Source organism: Sinocyclocheilus anshuiensis, unplaced genomic scaffold, assembly GCF_001515605.1.
Source record: "Sinocyclocheilus anshuiensis isolate Anshui unplaced genomic scaffold, SAMN03320099.WGS_v1.1 scaffold329, whole genome shotgun sequence".
NCBI lineage: Eukaryota > Metazoa > Chordata > Actinopteri > Cypriniformes > Cyprinidae > Sinocyclocheilus > Sinocyclocheilus anshuiensis.
In genome coordinates this window covers 582,070-608,956 of record NW_015540881.1, presented here as the reverse complement: position 1 = coordinate 608,956, position 26,887 = coordinate 582,070, and the positions used below count along the sequence as shown (strand labels likewise).

General features: G+C 42.0%; 3 protein-coding genes across 4 annotated transcripts in view; 1 reads left to right on the top strand and 2 right to left on the bottom strand.

Annotated features, from left to right (window-relative positions):
- The window catches only part of LOC107688454 (TGF-beta receptor type-1-like), an 81,676-nt gene extending 72,067 nt beyond the window's left edge, over positions 1–9,609 (top strand). Inside the window, exon 10 of the transcript XR_001634237.1 lies at positions 9,591–9,609. The gene's annotated coding sequence lies outside the window, so the exon portion shown is untranslated. The remainder of the gene's footprint in view (positions 1–9,590) is intronic.
- A 3,790-nt stretch (positions 9,610–13,399) lies between these two features.
- Positions 13,400–19,311, bottom strand: LOC107688453 (Golgi reassembly-stacking protein 1-like). 2 transcript variants are annotated; one of them, XM_016486122.1, is made up of 10 exons: positions 19,163–19,311; positions 18,384–18,464; positions 17,103–17,306; positions 16,922–17,008; positions 16,687–16,817; positions 16,426–16,553; positions 16,080–16,093; positions 15,286–15,373; positions 15,063–15,203; positions 13,400–14,971 (listed from the first exon to the last, which is right to left on the bottom strand). In XM_016486122.1, the coding sequence occupies exons 1-10, from the start codon at positions 19,223–19,225 to the stop codon at positions 14,487–14,489; spliced, it is 1,422 nt and encodes a 473-aa protein (XP_016341608.1). In that variant the 5' UTR covers positions 19,226–19,311; the 3' UTR covers positions 13,400–14,486. The 2 variants fall into 2 exon arrangements, with proteins under 2 accessions (XP_016341608.1, XP_016341609.1); XM_016486123.1 differs by lacking the exon at positions 16,080–16,093 and having other exon boundaries at positions 16,457–16,553.
- A 511-nt stretch (positions 19,312–19,822) lies between these two features.
- On the bottom strand, positions 19,823–26,342 carry LOC107688521 (cysteine/serine-rich nuclear protein 3-like). Its single transcript, XM_016486213.1, has 5 exons — positions 26,167–26,342; positions 22,948–23,134; positions 20,326–20,588; positions 19,965–20,261; positions 19,823–19,840 (listed from the first exon to the last, which is right to left on the bottom strand). The coding sequence occupies exons 1-5, from the start codon at positions 26,209–26,211 to the stop codon at positions 19,823–19,825; spliced, it is 810 nt and encodes a 269-aa protein (XP_016341699.1). The 5' UTR covers positions 26,212–26,342.
- Between the last annotated feature and the right edge of the window lie 545 nt (positions 26,343–26,887).

The following is a 26,887-nucleotide window of genomic DNA, read 5'->3' as shown; positions in this document are numbered from 1 at the left end:
GTATAGGAGGAGGCAACACTCCGTGTGGAGTGAGCCCTCACCCCCAGGGGGCACGGCTCACCTTGGGCTTCATAGGCCAAGGTGATGGCATCCACTATCCAGTGGGCCATCCTACAGCCTTCCCAGCCTTCCCCTTCTGCTGTCCACCGTAACAGACAAAGAGCTGTTCTGAGGTCCTAAAGCTATCCACGTACTTGCACTGGAATCAGCCGGCCCAAACTCAAGGCACGATTCGTCGACCGAAAATGCCTGCAGGTCCCCCACCCTCTTGATCGAGGCCAATGCAGTCAGGAGTAGGGTTTTCATAGAAAGAAACTTCAACTCGACTGACTCCAAAGGCTCGAAGGGGGCAGTTTGTAGGGCTCTTAGCACCAATGCCAAATCCCAAGAGGGTAGGGAGGGAGGCCTAGGAGGATTTAACCTCTTGGCCCCCCAAGAAACCTGACGACCAGATCATGCTTCCCCACCGACCTCCCCTCTATGGGGTCGTGATGGGCCGAAATAGCAGCAATGTAAACCTTAAGGGTGGAAGGGGACAGCCTACGCTCCAACCCTTGCTTCAAGAAGGAAAGCACGGCTCTGACCGAACATCTCCGGGGGTCCTCCTGGTGGGAGGAACACTATTCGACGAACAAGTTCCACTTCAGCGCATAGGCCTGTCTCGTGGACGGAGCACTCGTTGTAGTGATAGTGAGAGCTACCTCCTGGGGTAGGTCACCTAGAACCTCCGCGTCCCGTCCAGGGACCACACATGGAGTTTTCACAGGTCTGGACGCGGGTACCAGAGGGTGCCCCGTCTCTGAGAAAGCAGATCCTTCTTCAGAGGAATCGGCCAGGGAGGGGCTGTCGCGAGGAGCATGAGTTCCGGGAACCAGGTCCTGTTGGGCCAATATGGGGCCACTAACAAGACCAGCTGCTCGTCCTCCCTGATCTTGCACAGTGTCTGTGCGAGCAGGCTCACTTGGGGGAACGCATATTTGCACAGGCCCCGGGGCCAGCTGTGTGCCAGTGTGTCCGTGCCGAGCGTTGCCTCGGTTAGGGAGTAGAACCACTGGCAGTGGGTGGTTTCTGGAAATGCAAACAGGCCTACCTGAGCAACTCCGAACCGTCTCCAGATCAGCTGAACCACCTGGGGGTGGAGTCTCCACTCCCCTGGAAATGCTGCTCAAGACTCGAGGCTGCCCGATTGAACACTCCTGGGATGTGGATGGCACGAAGGGACCTCAGATGCTTCTGACTCCAAAGGAGAAGGTGGCAGGCGAGTTGCGACATGCGACGGGAGCGTAAAACCACCTTGCCGGTTGATATATTCAACAGTCGCAGTGTTGTCCGTGCGAACCAGAACGTCCCTGCCCCGAAGGCGCCCTCTGAGGCGGCTCAGAGCAAGGCGTACTGCCAGCAACTCGAGGCAATTGATATACCCACGCAGTTGGGGACCCGTCCAAACCCCTGACACTGCTAGCCCGTTGTACGTGGCCCCCCAGCCGGTGGCCAAGGCATCCGTGAATATCACAGCATGCCTGGATACCTGTTCCAGGGGCACTCCTGCCCAAAGGAATGAGGGATCTGACCACGGGCTGAAGGTTCTGTGGCAGGCTGGCGTAATCTGAACCCGGTGAGTACCGTGTGGCCACGCCCACCTCGGGACTCGGCTATGGAGCCAGTGCTGAAGCGGTCTCATATGGAGCAGACCGAGATGAACTACCGCCGCAGCTGCAGCCATATGCCCCAGGAGCCTCTGAAAGGTGAGGCGTGCTGTCTGGCTGACCGAGTCCAACTCCATGCCGAGAAAAGAGATCCTCTGCGTTGGCACGAGTTTGCTCTTTTCCCAGTTGACCCGAAGACCCAACTGGCTGAGGTGTCTGAGCACCAAGTCCCTGTGTGCGCACAACTGCTCGTGAGTATGAGCCAGTCGTCGAGATAGTTGAGGATGTGCACCCACCGTTCTCTCAAAGGAACAAGGGCTGCCTCCACGACTTTGGTGAAGAAGCGAGGCGAAAGGGACAGCCCGAAGGGCAGGACCTTGTACTGATATGCCCGACCCGCGAACGCGAACCGCAGGAATGGCCTGTGCTGCAGGAGGATCTAGACATGAAAGTACGCGTCCTTCAGGTCGATCGCTGCAAACCTATCTTGGGGACGAATGGCAGCTTGTGAAGCGCACGGTTCAAAACTCGCAGATCCAAGATCTGTGGGTCATACCCACCGCTTTTCTTGGGCACAATGAAGTAAGGGCTGTAAAACCCCGACCTCATATCGGCTGGAGGGATCGGCTCTATCGCGTCCTTCGCCAGCAGGGCTGCGATTTCTGCACGGGGCAGTGAACCGACAGCCTTGACTGAAGTGAACCGGATGCCCCTGAACTTGGGGGGACGCTGGGCGAACTGAATCGCGTAGCCGAGTCTGATGGTACGCAGGAGCCACCGAGACGGACTGGGGAGCGCTAACCAGGCTCCGAGAGACCGTGCCAGAGGAACCAACGGAGCCACCGATGTACCCACGGTGGGGCAGCGTGGTGGAACACAGGGACTCGGCCCGAGGCCTGTGACGGCCTGGCCTGGCCTGTGACGGCAGAGGGTGGAGTCTGGGTGTGGCGTGTAACACTCACCTGATTCCTCCTTGTGCGGGAGAAAACACAGGGTCCCAGCTTGAGGCTTGTGACAGCCTGGCGTGTGACGACATGAAGTGGGGACTCGAATGCTACAGCCCCTACCTGGTTCCACGAATGGGCAGGAGAGGTGCTCTTGGGCAACCCACTGCTGCCCGCTGGTGAAAGAGGAGGAGGGAAGTGACCCTGTGATGCACAGTTCACAACTCTCTTCCTCTTGAGACCCAGAGACTGAGGAAACCGCTCTTTTATTGTTTAAGTTTTGGGTACCGCTGGCTGCTGGGCCAGCGGCAGAACAAAAACAAAACTAAACAAAAGATTATCCATCCGTCCCTCCTCCGGGGGACGGAATGGTGCAGTCACCATCTCCCGATGAGCAGTCTTCTCCATCTCCGGGTCGCCCATCCCAGGGCCTTTTGCACTTGCGCTTATCGCCAGGTTTGGCGGGGGCCTGGACGGGCTGGGCGTCCTGCATGCGACCAGCTCCATGACACTGCCTGGTGGAAGGCTGCTGCATGGGAGCGGGGGCAGCCGCAGGGGGGCGCCCACGGCAATGGCTCTTTTATTTAAGTTTTGTGTACCGCTGACTGCTGGGCCAGCGGCGGAACAAAAACAAAACGAAACAAATGATTCTCCACCCGGCCCTCCTCCGGGGGAGTGAGTGGTGCGGTCACCATCTCTTAACGAGCAGTCTCCTCCATCTCCGGGTCGCCCGTCTCAGGGCCTCTTGCACTTGCGCTTACCACCAGGTTTGGCGGGGGCCTGGACGGGCTGGGCATCCTGTCTGCAACCGGATCCACGACGCTGCCTGGTGGAAGGCTGCTGCGTGGGAGCGGGGGCAGCCACAGGGGGGGCGCCCACGGCGACGAGCAGGCTGAAGGGCTGCAGCCAGGGTGGAAGCAGCAGGTTTCCTCCGGCGCATGATGTGTTTGATTGCCTCAGTCTGCTTCTGTGCCGCCGAGAACTGCTGGGCAAAGCTCTCGACAGCATCGCCAAAAAGGCCGGTCTGCGACATGGGAGCATTCAGGAACTGCACCTTATCATGCTCCTTCATGTCGGCCAGACACAGCCAGAAATGGCGCTCCTGGACCACTAGCGTGGACATTGCATGACCCAGAGACTGTGCGGTCACCTTCGTCACTCGAAGTGCGAGGTCCGTCGCAGCATGCAGTTCATGTAGAAAAGCCAGGTCGTGGCACCAGGTTTGGCGGGGGCCTGGACGGGCTGGGCATCCTGTCTGCAACCGGATCCACGACGCTGCCTGGTGGAAGGCTGCTGCGTGGGAGCGGGGGCAGCCACAGGGGGGGCGCCCACGGCGACGAGCAGGCTGAAGGGCTGCAGCCAGGGTGGAAGCAGCAGGTTTCCTCCGGCGCATGATGTGTTTGATTGCCTCAGTCTGCTTCTGTGCCGCCGAGAACTGCTGGGCAAAGCTCTCGACAGCGTCGCCAAAAAGGCCGGTCTGCGACATGGGAGCATTCAGGAACTGCACCTTATCGTGCTCCTTCATGACGGCCAGACACATGACGTGGACATCGCACGACCCAGAGACTGTGCGGTCACCTTCGTCGCTCGAAGCGCGAGGTCCGTCGCAGCACGCAGTTCATGTAGAACTGCCAGGTCGTGAACACCCTCGTGCAGGCCTCTCACGGCTTTGGCCTGATGGACCTGCAGTAACGCCATGGCGTGGAGGGCAGAAGCCGCCTCCCCACAAGCTCTGTAAGCACTGCCAGTTAAGCCTGATGAATACTTACAGGCCCGTGAGGGGAGACATGGATCACCCCACAGAGTGGTAGCGGCTGTTGGACACAGTTGCATGGCCACAGACCGCTCCACCGAGGGAATACCCCAAAGCGGCCCCACCATTGAGGGTGGTTCCATGATCTTGTGAGCTCCTCATGCACCTCCGGGAAGAATGGCACCGGAGGGGTTGCTGAGAACCAGCGCGACCCCCACCGAGAAACAAATTCATCCAGCCACAAAGGATCGGGACGCGGTGGAGGATTCCACACGAGCCCGACATTCTCGGTGGCCCAAGAAAGCATAGCCGTCATCTCTGGGTCTGGCTCGGAAAACGCTGCCACACCCGAAGGGGGCAACGCAGCCAGGTCGTCATCCCCGGAAAACGGCTTTGGCCTGATGGACCTGCAGTAACGCCATGGCGTGGAGGGCAGAAGCCGCCTCCCCACAAGCTCTGTAAGCACTGCCAGTTAAGCCTGATGAATACTTACAGGCCCGTGAGGGGAGACATGGATCACCCCACAGAGTGGTAGCGGCTGTTGGACACAGTTGCATGGCCACAGACCGCTCCACCGAGGGAATACCCCAAAGCGGCCCCACCATTGAGGGTGGTTCCATGATCTTGTGAGCTCCTCATGCACCTCCGGGAAGAATGGCACCGGAGGGGTTGCTGAGAACCAGCGCGACCCCCACCGAGAAACAAATTCATCCAGCCACAAAGGATCGGGACGCGGTGGAGGATTCCACACGAGCCCGACATTCTCGGTGGCCCAAGAAAGCATAGCCGTCATCTCTGGGTCTGGCTCGGAAAACGCTGCCACACCCGAAGGGGGCAACGCAGCCAGGTCGTCATCCCCGGAAAGAGAGAGCTCGCCCTCCGATGCAGTGATCGACATCTGGTCTTCAGGGGGGGAACTGAAGGAAATGGCCGGCTCCCTCTACGAACGCTGGATCGCGGCAGAGGCAGAGGGACCCTGCCACATTTGACGTAACGGAATCTTTCGTGCAACTCCGAGATGGCCATGTCCCCACAAGGAGAACATGCACCATCCACGAACGCCTCTTCAGCGTGCTCAACGCCCAGACATGTGAGGCAGCGATCGTGACCGTCCCAAGGCGCCAGAAAGCGACCGCACCCAGAAACGCACGGGTGATAAGCCATCTTTAAAAAGACGTGATCACCCGTGTTGCTCTTTTAGAGATTTGCTCTTTTTGTGCTGAAGCACGCAGGGGAGCTGGCCACTGCACACTCCTGGTGTGACTGTCTGCACGAGGACAATCTTTTTTTCTCCCCCGTGAGACCGTGACCACCGCTGCTGTGCCATAACGCCCGCACTCGCTAGCTTCTCTCTGCAACACCGAAGTAGAGAGCAGTAGTGATGCACTATCGCTCGGCTCCGAAGCGAAAGGATGAATTAATGCGGTGCACCTGCTGCCTCTTATACCCATGCAGCCAGATGCGAAATCCGCATGCCAATGTCCATTGGCTCGTTTAGTTACACTCTAAGTGAATTGGTCTATGTGGCGAGATCCCAATTCGTCGGTCAACACCGACGTGACGTCGAGAGTGACCGACTGAAAGGGAACTAACTGACTTGAGAAGAAATTTGATCATCATGTGTTGTCTAAAAAATATACACCATACACTGTAAACATCTAGTCAAGTTCATTTAATCCCTGAGGATACTGAATATTTAACTGTGCGAGACTATGATGTTGCCTCATGTTCTGTGCTTACACTTGTTTGAGTACCGTATACGTGTATATATATATATATATACATATACATGACACTTTTTGACATTTTTCTTTTCTTTTCTTTGCAAACTTTAAAAAATATAACAATTTAATGAACTTGAATCAAATATTTCAATTGTAGTGACAAGCAGGTAAGCAAGAACCAGACAATGCACTGAATACATTTTTAAAAACTTTCCTTGGTTGTTTCATCTAGAACATTTGTAAATTTAAAACACATTTCACACCGTGTCTGTTCTCAGAGCCCACTTTACATTGTGCGCTGTATGTTTAGAAAGTGAAGAGACTGAACTTATCCACATTCTGGACCGTGGACAACTCTGCACTTGGTTGTGCTCAAATTTTTATGAAGTCTGCATTATAAATAAGTGAGAGGAGCTGAAGGTCAAACAAAGTTTGCACTGTTTCTGAGGCCACAAGTGATGCGACTTGCAGGAAATGTGGTTCGAAGCCCTTGTTTCGTTCTTTCTTTTTCTGTTCCTTCACTCCCATGCAACTGAAGACACAAGATAGATACTGTACTGAAAAGCAGCCTGTATCCTTGAACTCTTCCCAGCCAGACTCTGTTGGGCCACAGAGTTTAAGAACATGAACTACTTGTTTTAAAATATATATATATATAATTCAATGGAAACTATCAGGGACAAATGAGATGAGATGGTTTCATTCTTTTTCGTTTAGTGGCATTCGCAAGGCCTTTGCATGAATGTAATTATTGAATTATTTTTGTGAAAGAAAATATATAAAATATTTACGTCTAGACTGAAAAGTTGAATAAGGACAGATCTGCCATACTGCCATGCTTGATCTCGCCTCACCTCAGAAGAGACTCTCACTGCTGCTACACAATTTACAGATGCGTAAGGAATGATTTTTTCAAGCATAACTTCAGTAATGTCTGGAGGTCTTGAGGGACTGGATGAATGCAGCTCTCGATCAAACACAATCTCAGATCTGATCATTCAGGACACTGTTCACAGGCATCATTTTTCGTTGGCTTTTTGTTTTACCTTGAACACCCTCAGAGGCATTTTTGTAAATCTTTTCTGAGGTTCAAAACTGAGCCCAGTAGGGCAGTATTCAGATCTGCTCTGTCTTCTTCACCAGTATATAACGGTGTAGACAGACTCAAGGGTCTTCAATGCCTTGAAGAGAATGAAAATTCTCGTAATGCTAATTTGATTGATTGTTGCACATATTATCATTCTGAGGAACAAATGATAATTAAACGACGATTTTCCCTCAAAGCACAACGGTAAGTGCTAGTAATGCTTAGACCTGAAACTAAAGTGTTAGAATAAACTGGAGATTATTACTTGACAGCTCCACCTTGTGGTAGTAATGAACGGTTACCAAAGTAACGTAAACATAAAAATGTTTATGACATGAATAAAGATATAAATGGCTGAAAATAATAGTAATATATTAAACAAATTATTTATTTATATTACGTAATAATATTTTACTTATTTTTATTAATAGTATGTATTAATAATACTAATGATATTAAATAATTAGTTAATACAATTATATTTCACTATTATTTCTAAATAATATATATCAAACAAAGCTGTTCCATATCTTGTTCCAAATATGTACTTTCTAACCCAACCAAGCAGCCACAAAATATCTGCTAAACCAATGAATAACAAAGTAAGTAATAAAAGTAACAAAACAACAAAAAAATTATATTAACCATCCTCGTTGTAAGTTTAGGTTTGTTTTATAAGGAAGGATTATATCAGGTCACCTTTTGTGACGTGATACATTCACCGGCCACTTTATGAGGTGCACCTATTCAGCAGCTCATTTTATGCAGCTAATTAGCCAATCACATTGCAGCAACTCAATGCTTTTAGGCATTTATGGTCAAGGTAATCTGCTGAAGTTCAAAACAAGCATCAGAATGGGGAAGAAAGGTGATTTTAGTGACTTTGGACGTGGCATGGTTGTTAGTGCTAGACTGGGGTACGCTTCCCAAAAGCATTGTTAGCTAACTATGGTCGCAAGTTCCATTGAACTCTATTGGTAATGACGGAATTTGCGGCCATAGTTGCTTCTGGGAAACGCACCCCTGGCCAGTCTGAAACTGCTGATCTACTGTGATTTTCACATACAACCAAAATTGGACAATAGAGGATTGGAAAAAGGTTACCTGGTGTGAGGAGTCTTGATTTCTGCTGTGACATTCAGATAGTAGGGTCAGAAATTTGGTTTAAACAAAGCATGGATCCATCCTGTCTTGTATCAATGGTTCAGGCTGGTGGTGGTGGTGAAGTAATGGTGTGGAGGATATTTTCTTGGTTCACTTTTGGCCCCTTAGTACCAACTGAGCATGGTTTAAATGCCACGGCCTACCTGAGTACTGTTGCTGACCGTGTCCTTTCCTTTTATGACCACATTGTACCTATCTTGTGATGGATACTTCCAGCAGGATAACACGCCATTTACATTTAGTCATTTAGCAGACGCTTTTATCCAAAGTGACTTACAAATGAGGACAATAAAAGCAGTCAAAACTAACAAAAGAGCAACAATATGTAAGTGCAAATGACAAGAAAAAAATGAAACACAACCAAGATAAAAAATGAGGGGAACAATTCTGGGGAGAAAAACAACAACACTGAAATGTTCAAAACAATATCTAAAGGGTTAGTTCACCCAAAAATTAAAATTCTGTCATTAATCACCCACCCCCATGTCGTTCCAAACCCACAAGACCCTCGTTCATCCCCGGAACACAAATCAAGACACTTCCGATGGAACCCGAGAACACCATGTCACAAAGCTCAAATCAACCTGCTTTCTTGAACATGACAATGAGTTCATGTATTCAAATGACCTCCGCATTTACCAGATCTCAATCCAATAGAGCACCTTTGGGATGTGATGGAATGGAAGATTCACATTATGGATGTTCAGCATCATACTGTCATGTCAATCTAGACAAAAATCTGTCTGAAATATTTCCAGCACCTTTTTGAATCTATGCCATGAGGAATTAAGGCACTGGGTCGACCCAGTACTAGGAAGTGTACCTAAAAATGTGTGCGTGTATGTGTATTATTTATTTATTTAGAAATTAATATAAAAAATTTATAAAGTTAATACATAAAATATGTAAAATTTTTAAAAACTTTATTAGGGTTATGGGTGTTGAGTGGGAATAATAAAAATGTATGCAGTGTATTTCAATCAATAACATTTTATAAGCATTCAGGGAGTGTTTAATGCCCTTTATGTGGAACAAATACAAATATTTAATAATGTCAGAACACTCGGTTTCTATGTATCAAAATAAAATCTCTTTAGAAGTGAACAATATAAAATTATAAAATATAAAGTAGTTTGTTGAGGCTATTGTTATTATTGTTAAACTGATCTGCTCTGCCTTTAATGTGAAAGCTATTGTGTAACCTGTTATGCTTATAAACATATTCTTAAGTCCTGACATTGAAAACTAAGTGCACTTTTACTGTATTCACAGATGAGGAACCTCAAACCTCTAGCAGTCTTGTATACTGAGAAAAAGATGGAGTTTCAATGTCCTTAACTTCTTGTTTTTGTACTTGTACAGTTTGTTTTGTAAGTTTGTTTTCTTGCAGTCATGCCTGAGTTGTTGAGCTTCTTCTGTTTCTTTCACCTCACAGACAGAGTAAGATTAAGTCGCTGTGCTGAGGGTCTGTTTATTTCTTCTGCGAGTCCTGCATGACCTGATCATATGAAGGAGGGGGCTGTCTGTAGTGGGACGGCAAGGCTGAATACACTGCAGTCACAGGACCGGGGTGGGTCTGCACTTTGTAGACGGTGGAAATGACTGCAGTCTCTGAGTCTCCATAATTGTGAAAGCCAGCCTGACGCAATCCTACCAACACACAGAAACAATACACTGTACACACAGCGGATGAGACCATGTGAACCCTGCATGTATGCAAGACGAAGGCATAGGGCGAGATTACCTGGTGATATGATGGGCTGTCTGGTGAAGGCCACGTAAAAATCAGGTCTCTCGGGTGGACACGTCTGTGAATGAAGTACCCAGTACTGCAGCAGCACAAAATGCCAATTATAAGCAGCAGCCTACAGACCAAACAAAAACAGCCCTTAAAATCACTTAAATTCCAATCCAGGTCAGCACAGTGGCTCAGTGTCGTCTCACAGTGAGAATATCCCCAGTTGTCTGCAAACTTGCATAGGACAAACAGTTTGGGAAATAAACAGATGCTCCGGTCCACCCTTTGAGCCAAGTACAACTTGAATGCAATTTCCAAAAAATCTCGTATTTTAAAAAACTTCAAAATGAAACAAAAAAAATACTCACCAGAAATACCATATTCTCTGAACAGAAAGGGCTCGAACACAGCATTGTGTGCCACAGCAGTCTTCATATGTCTTGCATCTATGACACAGACATAATCGTCCTTCAGAAATTCGGGGTCAGCAAGGATGCAGTAAATTGATCAAATTGTCAGTAGAACTTTTTGATGTTACAAAAGAGTTCTATTTCAAATAAATTCTGTTCTTTTGAACTTTCTATTCATCAAAGTATCATGAAAAAAAATGCATCAAAGTTTCCATAAAACTGTTTAGCAGCTCAACTGTTTTCAGCATTGATAATAATAAGAAATGTTTTTTGATGATTTTAGAATCATAGAAAGAATGATTTCTGAAATAAATCAATAGCTGCTGAAAATTCAGCTTTGTCATCACAGGAATAAATTATGCTTTAACATTTTAGTTATTTTAAATTGTAAAACCATTTCACAATATTACTGTTTTTACTGTATTTTTAATCAAATAAATACAGCTTTAGTGAGCACAAGAGACTTCTTCAAAACTCTAAGATAAAAAAAAATATGAATTTAGCTACAATAAAAAATAAGTCAAGGCAAGGTGACCATCATCTACAGATTTATAGTTAGTTTACAATTTTCATTCAGATAATATTTTAAGATAAAGCCTAGTATTTGTTGCTGCACAAATGACTTGTGAGTAAAAGCAAACTTGATGATGAATGTGTTATTTTGAATTAAATGTGATTAAGAAGCGTGACGTACTGTCTGCTGAGGCTGCAGGAGAATTCATCTGTGCTTTTGGTGTGAAGACTAAATTGTTTGTACCTCACCTCCTGTGGCGTATGTCAGTGGCTGGCTGTACGGGAGTGCTTGTGATAAATTACTCTTATTGAAACCATTCAAAGGGGGGGAAGTTTCTGAGCTAAGGAATTCTCTTTTTTCCTCTGTGCATCTGAATGAATCCTTTAACCACTTTTTCTTAATATTTTGATTTTTTTGTACCCTCAGATTCTAAATATTCAAATAGTTATATCTCTGCCAAATATTGTCCTGTTCTAACAAACCATACATCAATGGAAAGCTTATTTATTCAGAATTAGCTGATTTATTATTTATTCAAATCTCTTGTATTGACCCTTATGACTGGTTTTGTGGTCCAGGGTCACATATTATAACATAATGGTGTTTTTCTTATTTTTTTGTGACAGTTGAAGACTACATCTGATATCATGTAAAATAAACTACAAAGAGCTTCTTGTCTGAGTCCTGGACAAGAACAATAAACAATGTTGTGTGCTAGATGGACAGTGTGTATGTGTGTGGAAAATATTATAAGAAATTTTTGTCAGAGACTGACGGAGCAGATGCATGACAACAAAATGTGAATTATAAATAAAAATACATCAAAGTTTAGTACAAAACTAACATGTTTTTGTAAACTAAATTAAAATACTATTAAATACATTTTTTTTTTTTTTTAAAGTAGTAAAATGCTGTGTTACTCACCTCAACAAATAAAAGTGTGATGAGGAGGCTGCATAACTGTGGCATTCTGTATTCCGGCCTCACAGCGCGAGATCAGCCTGCTGTACCTGTTTTACCTCAAGACCCGTAAGAGAGCGCCAGACACAGTCAGAGGTCACTGAAGCTGCTCAACAGCGCTGATGCTCGTTTTTTTTAAAGGTGGGTTGTTGGTCCACATGTCCTGGACTGGAACATATTATTAAACTCTCAGCCTTTGAGTGATTTCAAACCTTATTTCTTTTGTGGAACAAAAAAAAAAAAAGAAGATATTTTGAGAAAAGTCTGCATACAGCGAAGGGAATGGTCACCAAAACTTTAATCATTTGGATACCAACATTCTTCAAAATATCTTCATGTTCCACAGAAGAAATAATCATACAGGTCTGGAAGGACACGAGTATATGATGACAGAAATGTCATTTTGTGGTGAACTATCCCTTTGATATTTAGGCCTACTTTCGATAACCTACATCAAAGTATAGGCTACAACACAAAACACAATCAGCACTAACAATTTATATTTTAGATCTTTTATTGCTGTAGATGGTTCCAGTGTTTTTCAATCTGACATTTTCCCAGAAACCCAAAGAATAGTTTGCGTATACAGTAGACCATTTTCTGTTTACTTAATATCATGTAGCATTACTATACAAAAATATACATTTGTGTTCACACTTGGAAAAACAGGTATTCTCTACATTTTTTCCTAGAAATTCAAATTTAAAACATTGTCTCCTCACCCTTGTGATGTACCATGATCATGTCGACGCAAAGAGATGTCATCAGGAATCACTTTGCTTGTACATATAAAGTCTTTGTTCATAGCTGAAACTCTTTTAAAAACAATGACAAAGAACTTAAAGGCACAATATGTAAGATTTTTTTATTAAAATATCCAAAAACCACTAGAACAGTGTTATATATTTTGCTGACTTGTGTACTTACATTATCCCTAATGTTTCGAAGAATGTTTAAATCCAGAGAAATAAGCAATTTTAACTAGTGACACGGACCATGTCCATAGTCATTGTGTCGCCTGCCAATGACGTCATAACCCCTCGATTTCCGGTTTTGTTTTGTAGAAAATGGAAACACCAAAGACACTTTAATATGTTGTGCGTTTTAATAGACCGGTGAAGACCGCACAGAGTAGCATTATAACAGAACTTTCAAATGTATCCAGTATGATAAAACAGCTTCCCACATACGCACGACCGGAAGGAGCAGAAGCGGTCGACTGTGACATAATAAAAGCTCCGCTGCTTTCGAGCCGTGTGTCGCGCTCGTTAAGCGGCCTCGTTTCGCTTCGACGGCTTTCAGCCTCACCCTGCTTCATTCTACTACGTTAAGAAATCATTAGCTCATCCATGAACATGATTTCTGCCCGAGTCCCGTCGGATTGCTTCGGCTGTGTGGATGAAGACGACAACTCCCATGATTCCACACTCAGTCATGGCATCATCAAACTACGCCTTTGTCTCTTTGTTTATTTTGAATACGCGCCCTCTAGCGGCGAAAATTACATATTGTTCCTTAAAGCTCAAAGAGGTATATTGTATTATTTAGCTCTCCCATCATCAAAACAGGAAAAATAAAGTCCTGTGTATGACACTAATATCAATATTAATACCACAGAAATTCCACTGGCATTTATACAATACCTGTATTTGCATAGATTAATAAATTACATGAAAAGCACATTTTACTGTGGCAACATTTCTCTAGTGTTAACTGTTTTCAACAAAACTTGAAACATAAATATTACGCTTTTCATCCTGAAGTACACATAAATCACTACAAATGAAGACTAAGTAGCAAAGATTTCAATTCAATATTTTGGTTGAAAAATTCTAAACTCACATCAAGATAATTTCAAAAATCTAATTAGCCAGGAAGGTCTTAGTGTGCTAAACTAAACAAATACAAAACCCTTGCCCAGTACTAAATATTTGTACTTTGTTAAAACATTCCCACAACACAAAATAAAACCCAAACAGGTTCCAAAATATGTAACAAAGTAAGCCAAAAATGTAATGCTTTTTCTAGACAAAATTATTTATTTTGTCACAGTGTTCCTTTGTGTATATTTTGTCATTAGCTCTATGTATATATTCTACACTGTGTTCAGATTAACACAGTAATGCATGAGTGTTTGTGTCGTAGCTAAATAAATACTACAAATATTTAAAACAAAGTCAATTAAATAAAGGTTTCAGGTGCTACTTTCAACTTTTTGTGGGATTTAAAACTGGTAGAGGAATCTAAGCAGTTTTAATTAATCAAGCTATATAAAAAGGTTTCAAATTAGTAACATAAAACATTATCTTCTAAATTAAGATCTACACAATTTAAGACAACGCCCTACACACATTCCAACAACCTACAATCATCATGACTACTAGATGCAAAATAAAACATAAATTGCACGCAACCGTTTAAAAAACACACTCAATACCAATTCGCCCACACCTGATCCTAACAGTAACAAAGCCATTAAAAAACACCACCTGATGATTGTTGAGCAACTGCGTAAACAAGACACGAGGTAGTACTTGGTAGAGACGCTACTGAGGAGCAGCTTCATCTTTGACATGTGCATTACGGGAATCAAAAGACATCAGGTCAGAGGACACGGCCTCTGCTCTGCCCTCAGACAAGCTGCTCTTCAGAGACTGTGGCACATCAGAAAAGCCCTGATTGACACCATCAGTTTCTGAGGGGAAAGGTGAGGACTCGTTCGCCTGCACGGGATATTCTGCAGGTGGGGCAGATGACTCGAGATGGAGGGCGGCGGGGTCAATGAGCAGGGAAGAGATGTCTATAGGAGGCACAGAAGAGTCGAGAAATGGGATTGAAGAATTCATCAAAGATGCCATGTCTGTGGGCATGCTATAATCAAGAGGCAGATTTGGGAGAAGAGAGTGTGGGAGAGAAAGGGGAGGAGGAACATCTGAAGGTGGTGCAATAGAACTGAAATCCACAGCAGGATACTCCTCTGTATTTTGCTCCTCAGGGTTACGACTAGGAACCTCACTGTCTTGAAGCTCCTCTGCAAAAAGAGACATTTTGCACATTTTACCACCTAGACTTGGACTCACAGACTGAATTCTGTTCATCTAAATTTAGCAAGGTGGCCTCACCGACGGCTGACACGTCAATGTCCTCTCGGACAGCTAGGGATGTGTTTGTCATGTTAATGGAAGAAGTGGATAGGTCCAGTCGGTCTGCCATGTCTGACACCTCCGAATTCATCATGGCCACTTCTGACTGATCCGAGAAACCTGGAGGAACCATTGCTTTGATATATTACAATGTCTTTTCATGATTTTTGTTCTAGATGAAGCACGTATTTTGATGTCTTACCAGGATCCATGACTCTCTGAATGGGAGGTGGCAGTGCGGTATCAAGATCCAAGCCACTCATTGACTGACTGGACACCATTAAGGACACCTGAAGCAATATAACAAAGAGTGAAAAATTTAAGGGGGTCTGAATACTTTCCGTACCCACTGTACCTTTCAGTTATGTTGTTGTACGCAGCTACCAAAAATTCAAACCATAGTTGAACATTCTGTCATCATTTACACACCCTCACATCGTTTTAAACCTGTTTGCATTTCTTTCTTCTAGGGCTGCACAATTAATCAAAATAAAACCCAAATCACAAAAAAAAGTAAATAAAAAAACAAATATTAGCCATAAATATTAGCGCTAATATTACAGTTGCAAAAGTAATATTTCTTATTTTGTTTTTGTTTAGTAATATTATTATTATTTAGCTATACTGATATATAATCATAACATTTAGGACAAATTGTGCTGTCCTACAAACAAGCACAGCAGACCTGTTTTTTTGTTTTAGTTTTTTTGGCAATTTTTATCAGGGAAAAAAGTAAATTGTGTTTTTTTCCCCAAATCGTGCAGCCCTACTTTCTTCTGTGGAACAAAAAGATATGTCAGTTGGGTCCAATTTGTTTTGTTTTGTTTTGAAACCCATTTACTTTCACTGTATGGACCAAAAAAACATTTTTTTTAAATATCTAATTTTGTGTCGCACATTAGAAAGAAAGACATATAGGCAAGTAAATGACAACAGAATTCTGGGTGAACTATTCCTTAAGTAATATGATATCACACTAGTCTTGAGAAAAATTACCTCTGTAAATCCATTTGTACTTATTGAATATTTGTACTTATTTTTACTTATTGGACCAAAAGACAGTACACCGAATCTCGTGGATTACAGTTTGCAAATAGACGGATGTACGGTTACTTCCTCTACAGTCAAAAATCTGGGTGTTATATTAGATAGCAACTTGTCTTTCGAAAATCATATTTCCCATGTTACAAAAACAGCATTCTTCCATCTTAGAAACATTGCCAAGTTACGAAACATGATACCTGTTTCTGATGCAGAAAAGCTAGTTCATGCATTCATGACCTCTAGACTGGACTATTGTAATGCACTGCTAGGTGGTTGTCCTGCATCTTCAATAAACAATTTGTAGGAAGTTCTTGCTCTGGCGTTCCTACCACAGGAGAAGCTTTTGGACTGACTCTTTCAGATTTTGGGCTGTCAGGTCGTGCTGGGATTCGGTGCAGGTAGCCATATCCAATGCCACAGCCAAGACTACAAAGGCAAAATCATTATCATGAAATGCACACAAGCTCTGGAGGAGGCAGTTGTGCGAGTCGTTTCCTCGTAATAATGGCTGATTCAGGTCTTCATTACACTATTACATCTTCTGTAACAGGATTATTACCTGCCTTCTCCCCCCCAGGCACCATTTGGTGTGACAACCACCTCCCTGCATTTATTTGTCTCTGTATTGTAGACCAGCAGCTTCAGTGGTTTCCCCTCATGGGCTTCAATTAGGGAGAAGAAATCCTCTGACTGTTGGGAAATCAAAACATTGCTTGATTGTGAGTAACTTGCATGCACAGATTTGTTTTCTCCTCAATAACAATCAAGCATTCCTTAAATAATTCACATCTTACATCTTGGAGAACCTGGTCAGCTCCAACAATGAAATCCGAATGTTCCTGGAGTCCGGCCAATGCTGCTGGTGAATTTGACTCCACATCCTAAAACCAAAGCGAGCAAAATAATCACACAAAGAGAAAAAGAGAACAGTCCAAGAAGCCAAAGTACTTTAAAAAAAATGCAAGGATCACTTACGAGAACATGCCAAACATTTTCATTGGCTCCTTGAAACCTGCAGAAGCGGACACTGGCTCCCAGAAGTCCTTGACCACCCCACATGTTGCTGGGAACCACTTCCAATTCTCGGATCCTCATGGTCTTTGTACTATACACTTCCATCTTCACCGGTTTCTCCACATTAGCCTTGAGGAGGTCCTTGAACATATCATTCTCCTGGTTCTGTTTCAGATAGCATGTGACTCATTAGAATCAAAGAAACTGTGACCACATTTACATGCACATCAAAACCAAGTTTTGGTTAAGTCTTTAATCCAACAAAGACATGAACTTTCATCATCTCTTTGGAAAATACGGGAGATAAAGTGTACATTCTGAATAAAATGTTTACATGACCAGCCAAAACTCGGATATGCTGTCTTGCACAGATTTCTTGAAAGTCGAATAATGGCTTCAGGTTATGACAACTGGTTTTAATGTGTTTACATGATTCCATTAAACAAATAGTCCAATATTCAAGAACATTCTTGTGCATTTCAGTGATTATATGAATGTCACTGACCACTTAAAACTAGTTACAATAGCTTGTTTTAAATAGTTGTAGAATTGTTTTAGCTACTACAAACACTACCAGATTGCTGTGTTAAAGCAGCACTATGTAACTTTTGGCGCTCAAGCGGTTAAAACAGCACTATGTAACTTTTTCTGTGTTCAAAATTTGCAAAATGTATATAATGAGCGAGTACATCATGAATTCATCTTACAACCCGCGTTTTTGTCTTATTCCGAATCACTACGGTACACTTATAATAAGTAATTATATTTGGACTATTGTAGCCTGGTCGGGTCGTCACCGCTGCGGAGTAACACATACGTGCGTGAATCGCCATAGACATAAATTTAAGAGAAGTAGCTCCGGTTGGAATGTTCTTCCGCGGGATGTGTGCAGTTCTGTTTATTAACCGCTAGAGCGCCAAAAATTACATAGTGCTGCTTTAAACTGTACACAGTGCAGATTATATAGATAGAGCTAAAATATACATTTAAAAAAATCTAGAGACAGTGAACAGATGTCATTTTGCCAAGACAAAGCATTACTTGTTTAAACATTTTAAAATGTTTACATGAAGCCTGCATAATCAAAAATTGTATGAAAACATTACAATATTAATTAGGACATTCTTGTGCATGTAAATCTAATCCTCTGTTGGTTATTACTTGTGTGACATAGACAAATCTTTGTATTACATTTTCAAGATTACAAGAATAACCAATAAGGTTTTACAAATACAAACTTACAAGACGATTATTGCCAATGGATATGATGAAATCGAAAAAGGGCTCCAAACCAGATTTCTCCGCTGGTGAGTCCTCTTGAAGCTGTAAAGGAATAGAATTTAATCACCGCAGAGCACAAATTCCATTCAGATTTGGAATGTCAGATGAGGGGGGTTTACTTCAAATGCATTTAAATTCATACTTATTTATGCTGTACACATTGTTGTGTATTCAGGGAAGTTTAATTACATCCATCGAATGATACGTAATCTCAAGTAATGAATCTCTGAGAATATGAGTTTATTCAGTGACGTGGCGGCTACATTTATATACTCCTAAATCCAGGAGCTTCTGGATTAACGTTACTGACCACGACATCGTTCCAAAACTCTGCAAACACTTTTACACACTTAAGACTGTGTAACGTGCGACCATAATGTAAGAAATCACAAATGTTAAAATAAATAAGTAGGCGTTTTCGGAGCTTTCAGATTTACAGTAACGTTACAAAAGAACCTGTACGTTAATTACAATTTCCTGACAGTTGCCACTTTGCAAGCATAATTTTTAAACATTGAAAAGGCTTCCACAGATGTTAATACCGTAGACAAATATACTAAATCTGACACAGTTGTTTATTTCAGCACGAAAAAAGAAAACATGAACGCACACACTCCGTTTTCTCTCAGTGCATATCTGTCAAAGCCTAAAGCAATGCGGACATGAGAACTTAATGAAAGCATAGCTAGCATGCAAAGCTGCTCGATGTCAAAAAAGTCACCAAAATTAAAGTTATTTACTCCATGGACATGATATCCTTCTGTTCCCCCCTCAGGTCCACCACTGCTCTGTGTTAAACCCATTGCTCTTAAGGGTTTCGATGTTTTTCAATGTTTTGTTTAGCATTCCAAAATTAACGACCCAGACACATCGTGGCCATGTTGTCCATCTAGGCAGGGGAGAGCAATCGAACATGATGCCAACGATCAAAGGATTTTTCTATCTCGGTACGTTATTTTTTAATATTTGTCAGCTAAAACATTCTCAGTTAAACAAAAATAATTTGTGTGTGTGGCTAAATTGCATAATAATGATACAAAATATATAATATAATTAAATACGTTATATTTATATTTTTATTATTCACACATCCTAAATAAGTCATAATTTTTTTTTTATTATTGTTATTTTTCTAATGACTTGTTTTGACAAAGCAACAAAAACTTAACCACAAAAGCTAATTAAGTTATGTATACTCACACATAGTTGCCTTCAATTCAATTTTAACTTCAACCTCTCTGTTCAACAATTAATTCACCTTTGTATGAAAAAAAAACTGTTATATCTTATTGATCATTTTCTTTCAATTTTTCAATTATTTTTAGACTTCTTGAAGCTACTTCTGATGTTTACTGAGGCCCTCTTGTGGAGCTTCCAGGTCGAGAACAACAGTAGAAAGCCTAAACGCCAGTAATTTCCTGTGAAAATTAATCAAACCTCAAATTTAAGTCAATTTTTGGAAGAATAAACAATACCTACATAAAAACCAATACTGTAATTCTTCGAGTCTCCGTTTCTCTTGTGTAAATCAGTATTTCTCACTGGTTTTGTGATGCCAGCCTGGCTGCAGGCACAGGTCTCCGGCTCACAGAAGCCCTGGCAATGGCATCCACTGTCTTCCCTCCACCGCCGCAGCTCCTGCAGCTGCCTCTTCTCCTCCCGGTCGATGCGCACCACTCCTGCTGCTCTCAATAATGCACGTCTCCGCTTGGAAGAGCAGGGACGGAGGGATCCCATGTCTTTCAGCTTCGTGCTACGGAGATCGGTATCCTCATCTGGGACGTCGTTCACTGTCAACCTGGCTGCTTCTGATGCTGTGAGAGTCCCACTGATGATCAGCTATAAAAAGGAAGATACTGTAAGAAGCCAAGCGAAAAATAAAACTGGAAAATAACCAACTCACCTTCTGTCTCAATGCATCCAGCTTCTCCTCTTGGTGTTGCTCACGTAGCCTCTCCATTCGCAAGCGCTGCTGCTCCTCCACATGCTCCGCCAGGGTGAACTGCTGGCGGGCAGTGTGCCGTCTAACCATGCCCAGTGTGCAGCCGCCATGACTGGGCACACTGCTGAAACCTTGACAGCGCTGGAAAACGAACACCGTAACCAGGCCAAACCGAACACTGCCTTTGGATTGCGTATCTTTCGTCTTCTTCAGGATGGATGAAACTAAGAGCAAAGATATCAAATGGGTTAATTATCATCTCACTCCACTGACTTCCAGTGGCTTCTTGAATCAAAATGTATGGCTTTGACACTGGCTTTCAGGACTGCCACTGCATAGAATGTCCCTCTGGTTATTGCAGGACAGCAGATGTGATTTTGCATGACAATGTGGGACACATGCGTGACAGAGATCAATTTACTTATATAAAATACCGATTTACATTAGTTAGAAAGTCTTTATGCTGTGATGTTGAATGATAACATGCTTTAAACCGTCACTTTGATTGACACTCAATTTGCCCATGTTCCCTATGGGACCTATTCAGTCAATAAATATAATAAACTAAATAAAATAAAATACTAGCAGGTAAAATCAAATTTCATACTGAAATACATTTCAACTAGTGTGTGGCAGCCCTGAGCAGGAAGTTTTTATCTTGTATGTGTCTAGAAGCTCTGGATTTAAAGGGTTAGTTCACCCAAAAATGAAAATTCTGTCATTATTTACTCACCCTCATGTCATTCTAAACCCATAAGACCTTCGTAGTAAAGACATCGTTAAAATAGTCCATGTGACATCAGTGGTTCAACTGTAATTTTACGAAGCTACGAGAATACTTTTTGTGTGGAAAGAAAATTAAAATAACAACTTTATTCAACAATTCTTCTCCTCTGGGTCCTGTCCTTCGCCATTATCAAGAGAACCACAACACATACGCTACGCCTTGTTTATGAGCAGAGCGCATTCGCGCATTCGTTGTGGTACTTTCGATAAGCTTCGTAAAATTACGGTTGAACCACTGATGTCACGTGGACTATTTTAACGATGTTCTTACTATGTTTCTGGGCCTGGGAACATTTCAGTTGCATTGCTCTTTATGGAGGGTCAGAAAGCTCTCGGATTTCACAAAAATATCTTAATTTGTGTTCTGAAGATGAACAAAGGTCTCACAGGTTTTGGAACGGCATGAGGGTGAGTAATTAATGACAGAATTTTTTTTATTTTTTTTTTTAGCTAACCCTTTAACCTTTATCTGGAGTTCCCTTTTCAAATCCACTCTGGTTTCTTTGCAGTCATTATCAGAGGGGAAAAAAAGCCCTCTCTGCGAATGCATTGGTTGGTTATTTTTCACTCTAGAACATGACAGCTGTGCATATGGATTTTTAAATGCCAGCTTATTTTATTCTTTTTTTATTGTGATATTGTAATTTCAGAGAAGGAAATTATTACAGGCATAAATATTAAAAATATTACAGACATAATTGGAATGCAAGTCACTGCTTAAGTCTGGCAGAACACAGGAAAGTCACTCTCCAAAACCTTCACCCTCTCTGTTCCTATCTGGTGTGGAATAAGCTGACAACCTCCACCTGAACTGAAGAGACAGTTGCAACTTTCAAGAAGCAACTGAAGACCTCTGCTGCATGCACTTGTTCACCCCACACCCTTAAACCAATTCATTTGCACAAAACAAATTATATATGTTTTTCCTTATCTGCATTTTCTAATCTAGTTGTCTAATAAACCTGACACTGTATATTATGAATATTGTCTTTGTGACAAATTGCATTTGTTCCTCTTTGTAAGTTGCTCTGGATATAAACATATAAATATAAATGTGTTTATTTTATGGTGATTGTCACTGTTGTAGTTTCCACTAGAGGGCAGCTGAGTCAGATTTGTTAAGAAGTAACCTGAACTCAACACTAGAGAGGCCTTAAGACATTAAGGAAATTACAACAGTGGTCTTGCCATTTTTCATATGCAGTACTAAAAGGAACAAAAAAACTTTCTTCAAGAGTGCAAAGTTTAGAAACATTCAGTGCCATTTTTTGTGTTTGCTTTTTTGCAATAGTAGTTTATCTCTCTATAAATGAGGATAATGGGCTGAGGTCAGACGTCAGATGTGTTTGCACAGTAGTAGCCCTTAGTAAATCAGCTTTATTTGCAACACTTCACATGCTATGAATCATGTGAATCAAAAATGAAAAACACACAGGCATGTCCAGGCACACAGACAGACAATATAATCTCACAGTACTACCAGCAAAGGTAAACACTTACACAATAGATGTGCTCTGTCCCGGTCAGGACGGTGTAACTGATTATAGCTTAATAATTGTTGTGCTTACATTGAGGTTTGTGGGTTTAAAATGACTCAGGGTGACTGTGCACAACATCTCCTGATAAACAATGTTACAACTGACTGTTTCTCTTCTTATCTAGTGCTCTGCACAATAACACTGAGGTTAGATAACAAGACCCCTCCTTATGTGTGTTTAAAAACACTGGAGGTGACAAGTGTTGCTTTGCATGATTTGAAAAATGCACTGTGCTACTATGGTACTATGCATGACTTACTTGGCATGTGATGGATTGAAGAGAAAGAGCCAACAGGCACAAAGTCCATGCTATCACTTTGGGGGCTGTCTTCATCAGAGTCCCATTCAGAGTGTGATGAGGGGGATGAGGAGGAGTAAATGGCATCCTCGTCTGGGAAACCATATTTCCTCTTTAAACCCCCACGCTGTGATGTAGCCATGGTGATCTGTCAAATTATACAGGAAAAAATAAAGCACAAGATTAGATTGAAAAGTAGACTTTACAGCAAATGTGTCGTTGGAAAATGTTTGTGATGTTGATAAAGAATTTTTTTTAATCTAGTTTATGTGCCAAGTTCTTAGAAATTAATTTGGTGTATTCATGTTCGTTTCTGTAAAAATTTCTATTGAATGATTCTAAAAAATAGCAATATATTTAATAACAACAAGGTGTAACATGTTACACTTTAAATACATTTTGAAATCTTTGAACAAATTCAGTTTACAAATCTTTATTATTTTCTATATATATATTTTTAAAAAGGGGCATTTATTATTTTTAATAAAAGTTTTCAAAACCTTTTTGAAATATATAATAGTTATTAAAATATATATTTTAATATCTTTTTAGGGTACTTTTTTTTTTTTTACAAATATTAAAAATTATTAATTAATATAATTAATAAATACATATAATTTATGATTGCACTACATGACATGATTTGGCAGACATATGTTTTCATAATTTTAATAAGCAGTTAACCTGTTTTGTTTGTACATTTTTTTTTTCAATAATAAAAGATTATACCAAAACTACGTAAAGATAAAAATACAACTATTGTAATAAAGTCTTTTTTTTTTCATTAAGATATCAGGACAGTTTTATCACCCTGACATTTTTTGTCCCTATCAAAATGAAATTAAATCCAGAAGTTAAAAACCATTCCCTCCACATACAAGATACAAGTACTTTGTATATAAATAGCATTTTAATATATTTTTGAATGAATTACTGGGTTATAAAATGAGATCACATTTTTGGCCATGCACCAAGTCTGAAAATAGTATTTGTGGAGGTTCAGTAACCATTAGCATACAAATCCTAACCAGCAGCAACTGGACACCTCTCTCTTGTTCAGGCTGGTACCAGAGATTCACATCTTCACTCTGGGCAAAAGCCTGTTTAGCAGGTTCCCCAGTAAGACAAAACTTGACTTGAACTACTACAACATCACAAGCCCATGCAACTTTCTCAGGGAAATTATCATTGTTATTAATCATATTATGCAAAGTAAATGCAAACACAAAAGTGTGCATTATACAAGCAATGATAAGTCTGGAGGGAATCAATGGTTCCTTCTATCTGCCTCCGGAGTCATTAACATTCCTCAGATGTTTGGAGTTCTTCGAGAACAAAATGTTAAGACATTCAGCTCAGCTTAACGTCCCAAACAGGCTAAACTGCATGACTAAATTTGTAACTCGATACTTGTTTTTATTGCAGAACCCCCAAAAGTATGATAGCAAATGCCAAGCTCCATTTCAAAGCTTATGAAAGCACTTACAAGTACACGCTGAGTGCAAAAAGAAACAAAAGAGGAAACCGTAGCACAAACCTCACATTCTACTGGTTTTTCTGCTTGAGTGGGTGTGCGCTGGAAATAAATCACACGCTAGCACATACACACAGAGAACTCTGTGTACCTCGGATGACAGAACAACACTACCTCACACCGCAGGACGGAGCAATCTGCATCACAGATCACCTGGTTCTTGTTCCAAGTGCATCCAGTCAAGCCCAACCCACACAAATGGCTCATATGCCAAGAACACTATGTGCCCCTGTGCACACTGCCTGTATCCTGGACAACCTTAACTTTCTCTCTCACCTCTTTTCACACAGGTCTGGCTTTCTTTGGACAGTGTTGTGTAAACACCTGCACTGTAATCCCAGATGCCACAAAGTCAACTGTGTAAAAGGTTATTGCTTCATGAGATAAATGACACTTTGTGTTGCACATAATAGTAAAAGTGTTTGTAGCATGTAAATCATGCTTCGACAGAAATGCAGAATCGACTGGTGCGGTGACGCATGTGATTTATGGCTTCCTCTAGCTGTGACAAAGTGATAGTGATCTCTTAAAAGTGTGCAGACACCAGACTTCAAGTTCATTCAATTATTCATTGCATCCTTTGTGTACAGTATATGTGATGTGGGAGTGTTTATGTAGTGTAGTGAATGTGTAAGACAGGAGGGCAGCTGATTACAAGAACATAGGCCTAACATACAATAACAATTGAACAAAAAACACTGAAAGCCAAACACTTGGCAGTGACAACTGGCCAGACTACAACTATGCAAATGAACATGTGAATGTTAGAATGTAAACAGAAGGAGGAGGTGGAGTTTGCAGACTGTGAAAGGGGAAAGCAGACAGATGTCAGGTGGAAAAATAGGTTATCACTCTGGTCTACAGCAGACAAAACCAACTAGACATTTTCTCACCTTTTCTATGCAGCAACGTGGAAATTTAAAGCATCATTTGTAAAATAGTGTGAATACAAGTACGTAAAGTGGACAGTTTCTGACTGTTCTTTTTTTATTGGTGCTGTTGGCTACAGTGTCATTCAATACAGGATGAACTTAATACAGTTTATTATTGAGGGAACATACAGATTATGATAGATTATTACGCTAAAGTGTCCCACTTAAAAAAAGTAGTCAAATCCACTCTAACTTGCCTTGACCTTAGGTAAGCATCTTTCTCTTAAATCATTCATGAGGATCTGATTCCATGACATTGCAGGTGCATCTACTTTCTGTCATGCCAATCATTATTTTTCATATAACCCTAAGTAACTGTGCACTATGTTTTTCAAACATCACACATATTAAACATTTTATTTAAATTCTAATAAAAGTACAAAACAGCTCCGTTTTATTTTAAGGATGATTCGTGTACCAAGTTAATAAAAACTTAGTCTAAGCAGAGCGCCTGTTTAAATAGCAATTAAGCTACTTTTCCACGCACCAGCACTTTAATTCTGCAGCTGCTGAACTTCCGTAGCGGACTTTCTCGCGGTCATGCTTTGTTTATTCAGGGACGTAAATAACCACATTGCAACACTATAGGTTTCACGGTAACAATTAGTGATTGAACCGCTTAGCTTATTACCTGTACTACTGAGTTCGCGTTTTATGTAAAATAATGTGTTGCGAGAAATCTACAAGCACCTAAAACAAAAACAAAACACTCACCCAGTGGTTGTGTATCCGTGTATCATGGGTGGATGAGACGACCATACGATGCTTGAAAAGTTATCAAGATAGCACCAACGTCCTCTTTCTTAGCTCTCGATGCACGTATAGTACAGTGAGATCAGCTGTTGTTGAGTTGTGTGTGTTCGTCAGTGGAAAACTCCCCCCACACTGCCTGACGTAAGTTATGCAGTCATGACGCTAGGCGCGTGCTGCACACAGACACGCTGGATAAAGAACAGTCAGTCAAAACACTCACCCAGTGGTTGTGTATCCGTGTATCATGGGTGGATGAGACGACCATACGATGCTTGAAAAGTTATCAAGATAGCACCAACGTCCTCTTTCTTAGCTCTCGATGCACGTATAGTACAGTGAGATCAGCTGTTGTTGAGTTGTGTGTGTTCGTAAGTGGAAAACTCCCCCCACACTGCCTGACGCAAGTTATGCAGTCATGACGCTAGGCGCGTGCTGCACACAGACACGCTGGATAAAGAACAGTAAGTCACGACGGAACTGGCAAAACAAACAAAACCTACCCTAACCAACCAACATGACGCCAAATCATTCAGCTGCCCACCACACGAGGATGAACTGGATGTCCTTCGTTTGGTTTGCGTGATACACCCATATCACTCACAAAGGGCTCCTTATTCAGCAGTATCGAAATGTTTTAGAAAGGGTTCTTAGACCATAAGATCATTCAGTCAAAGTCTGTTTT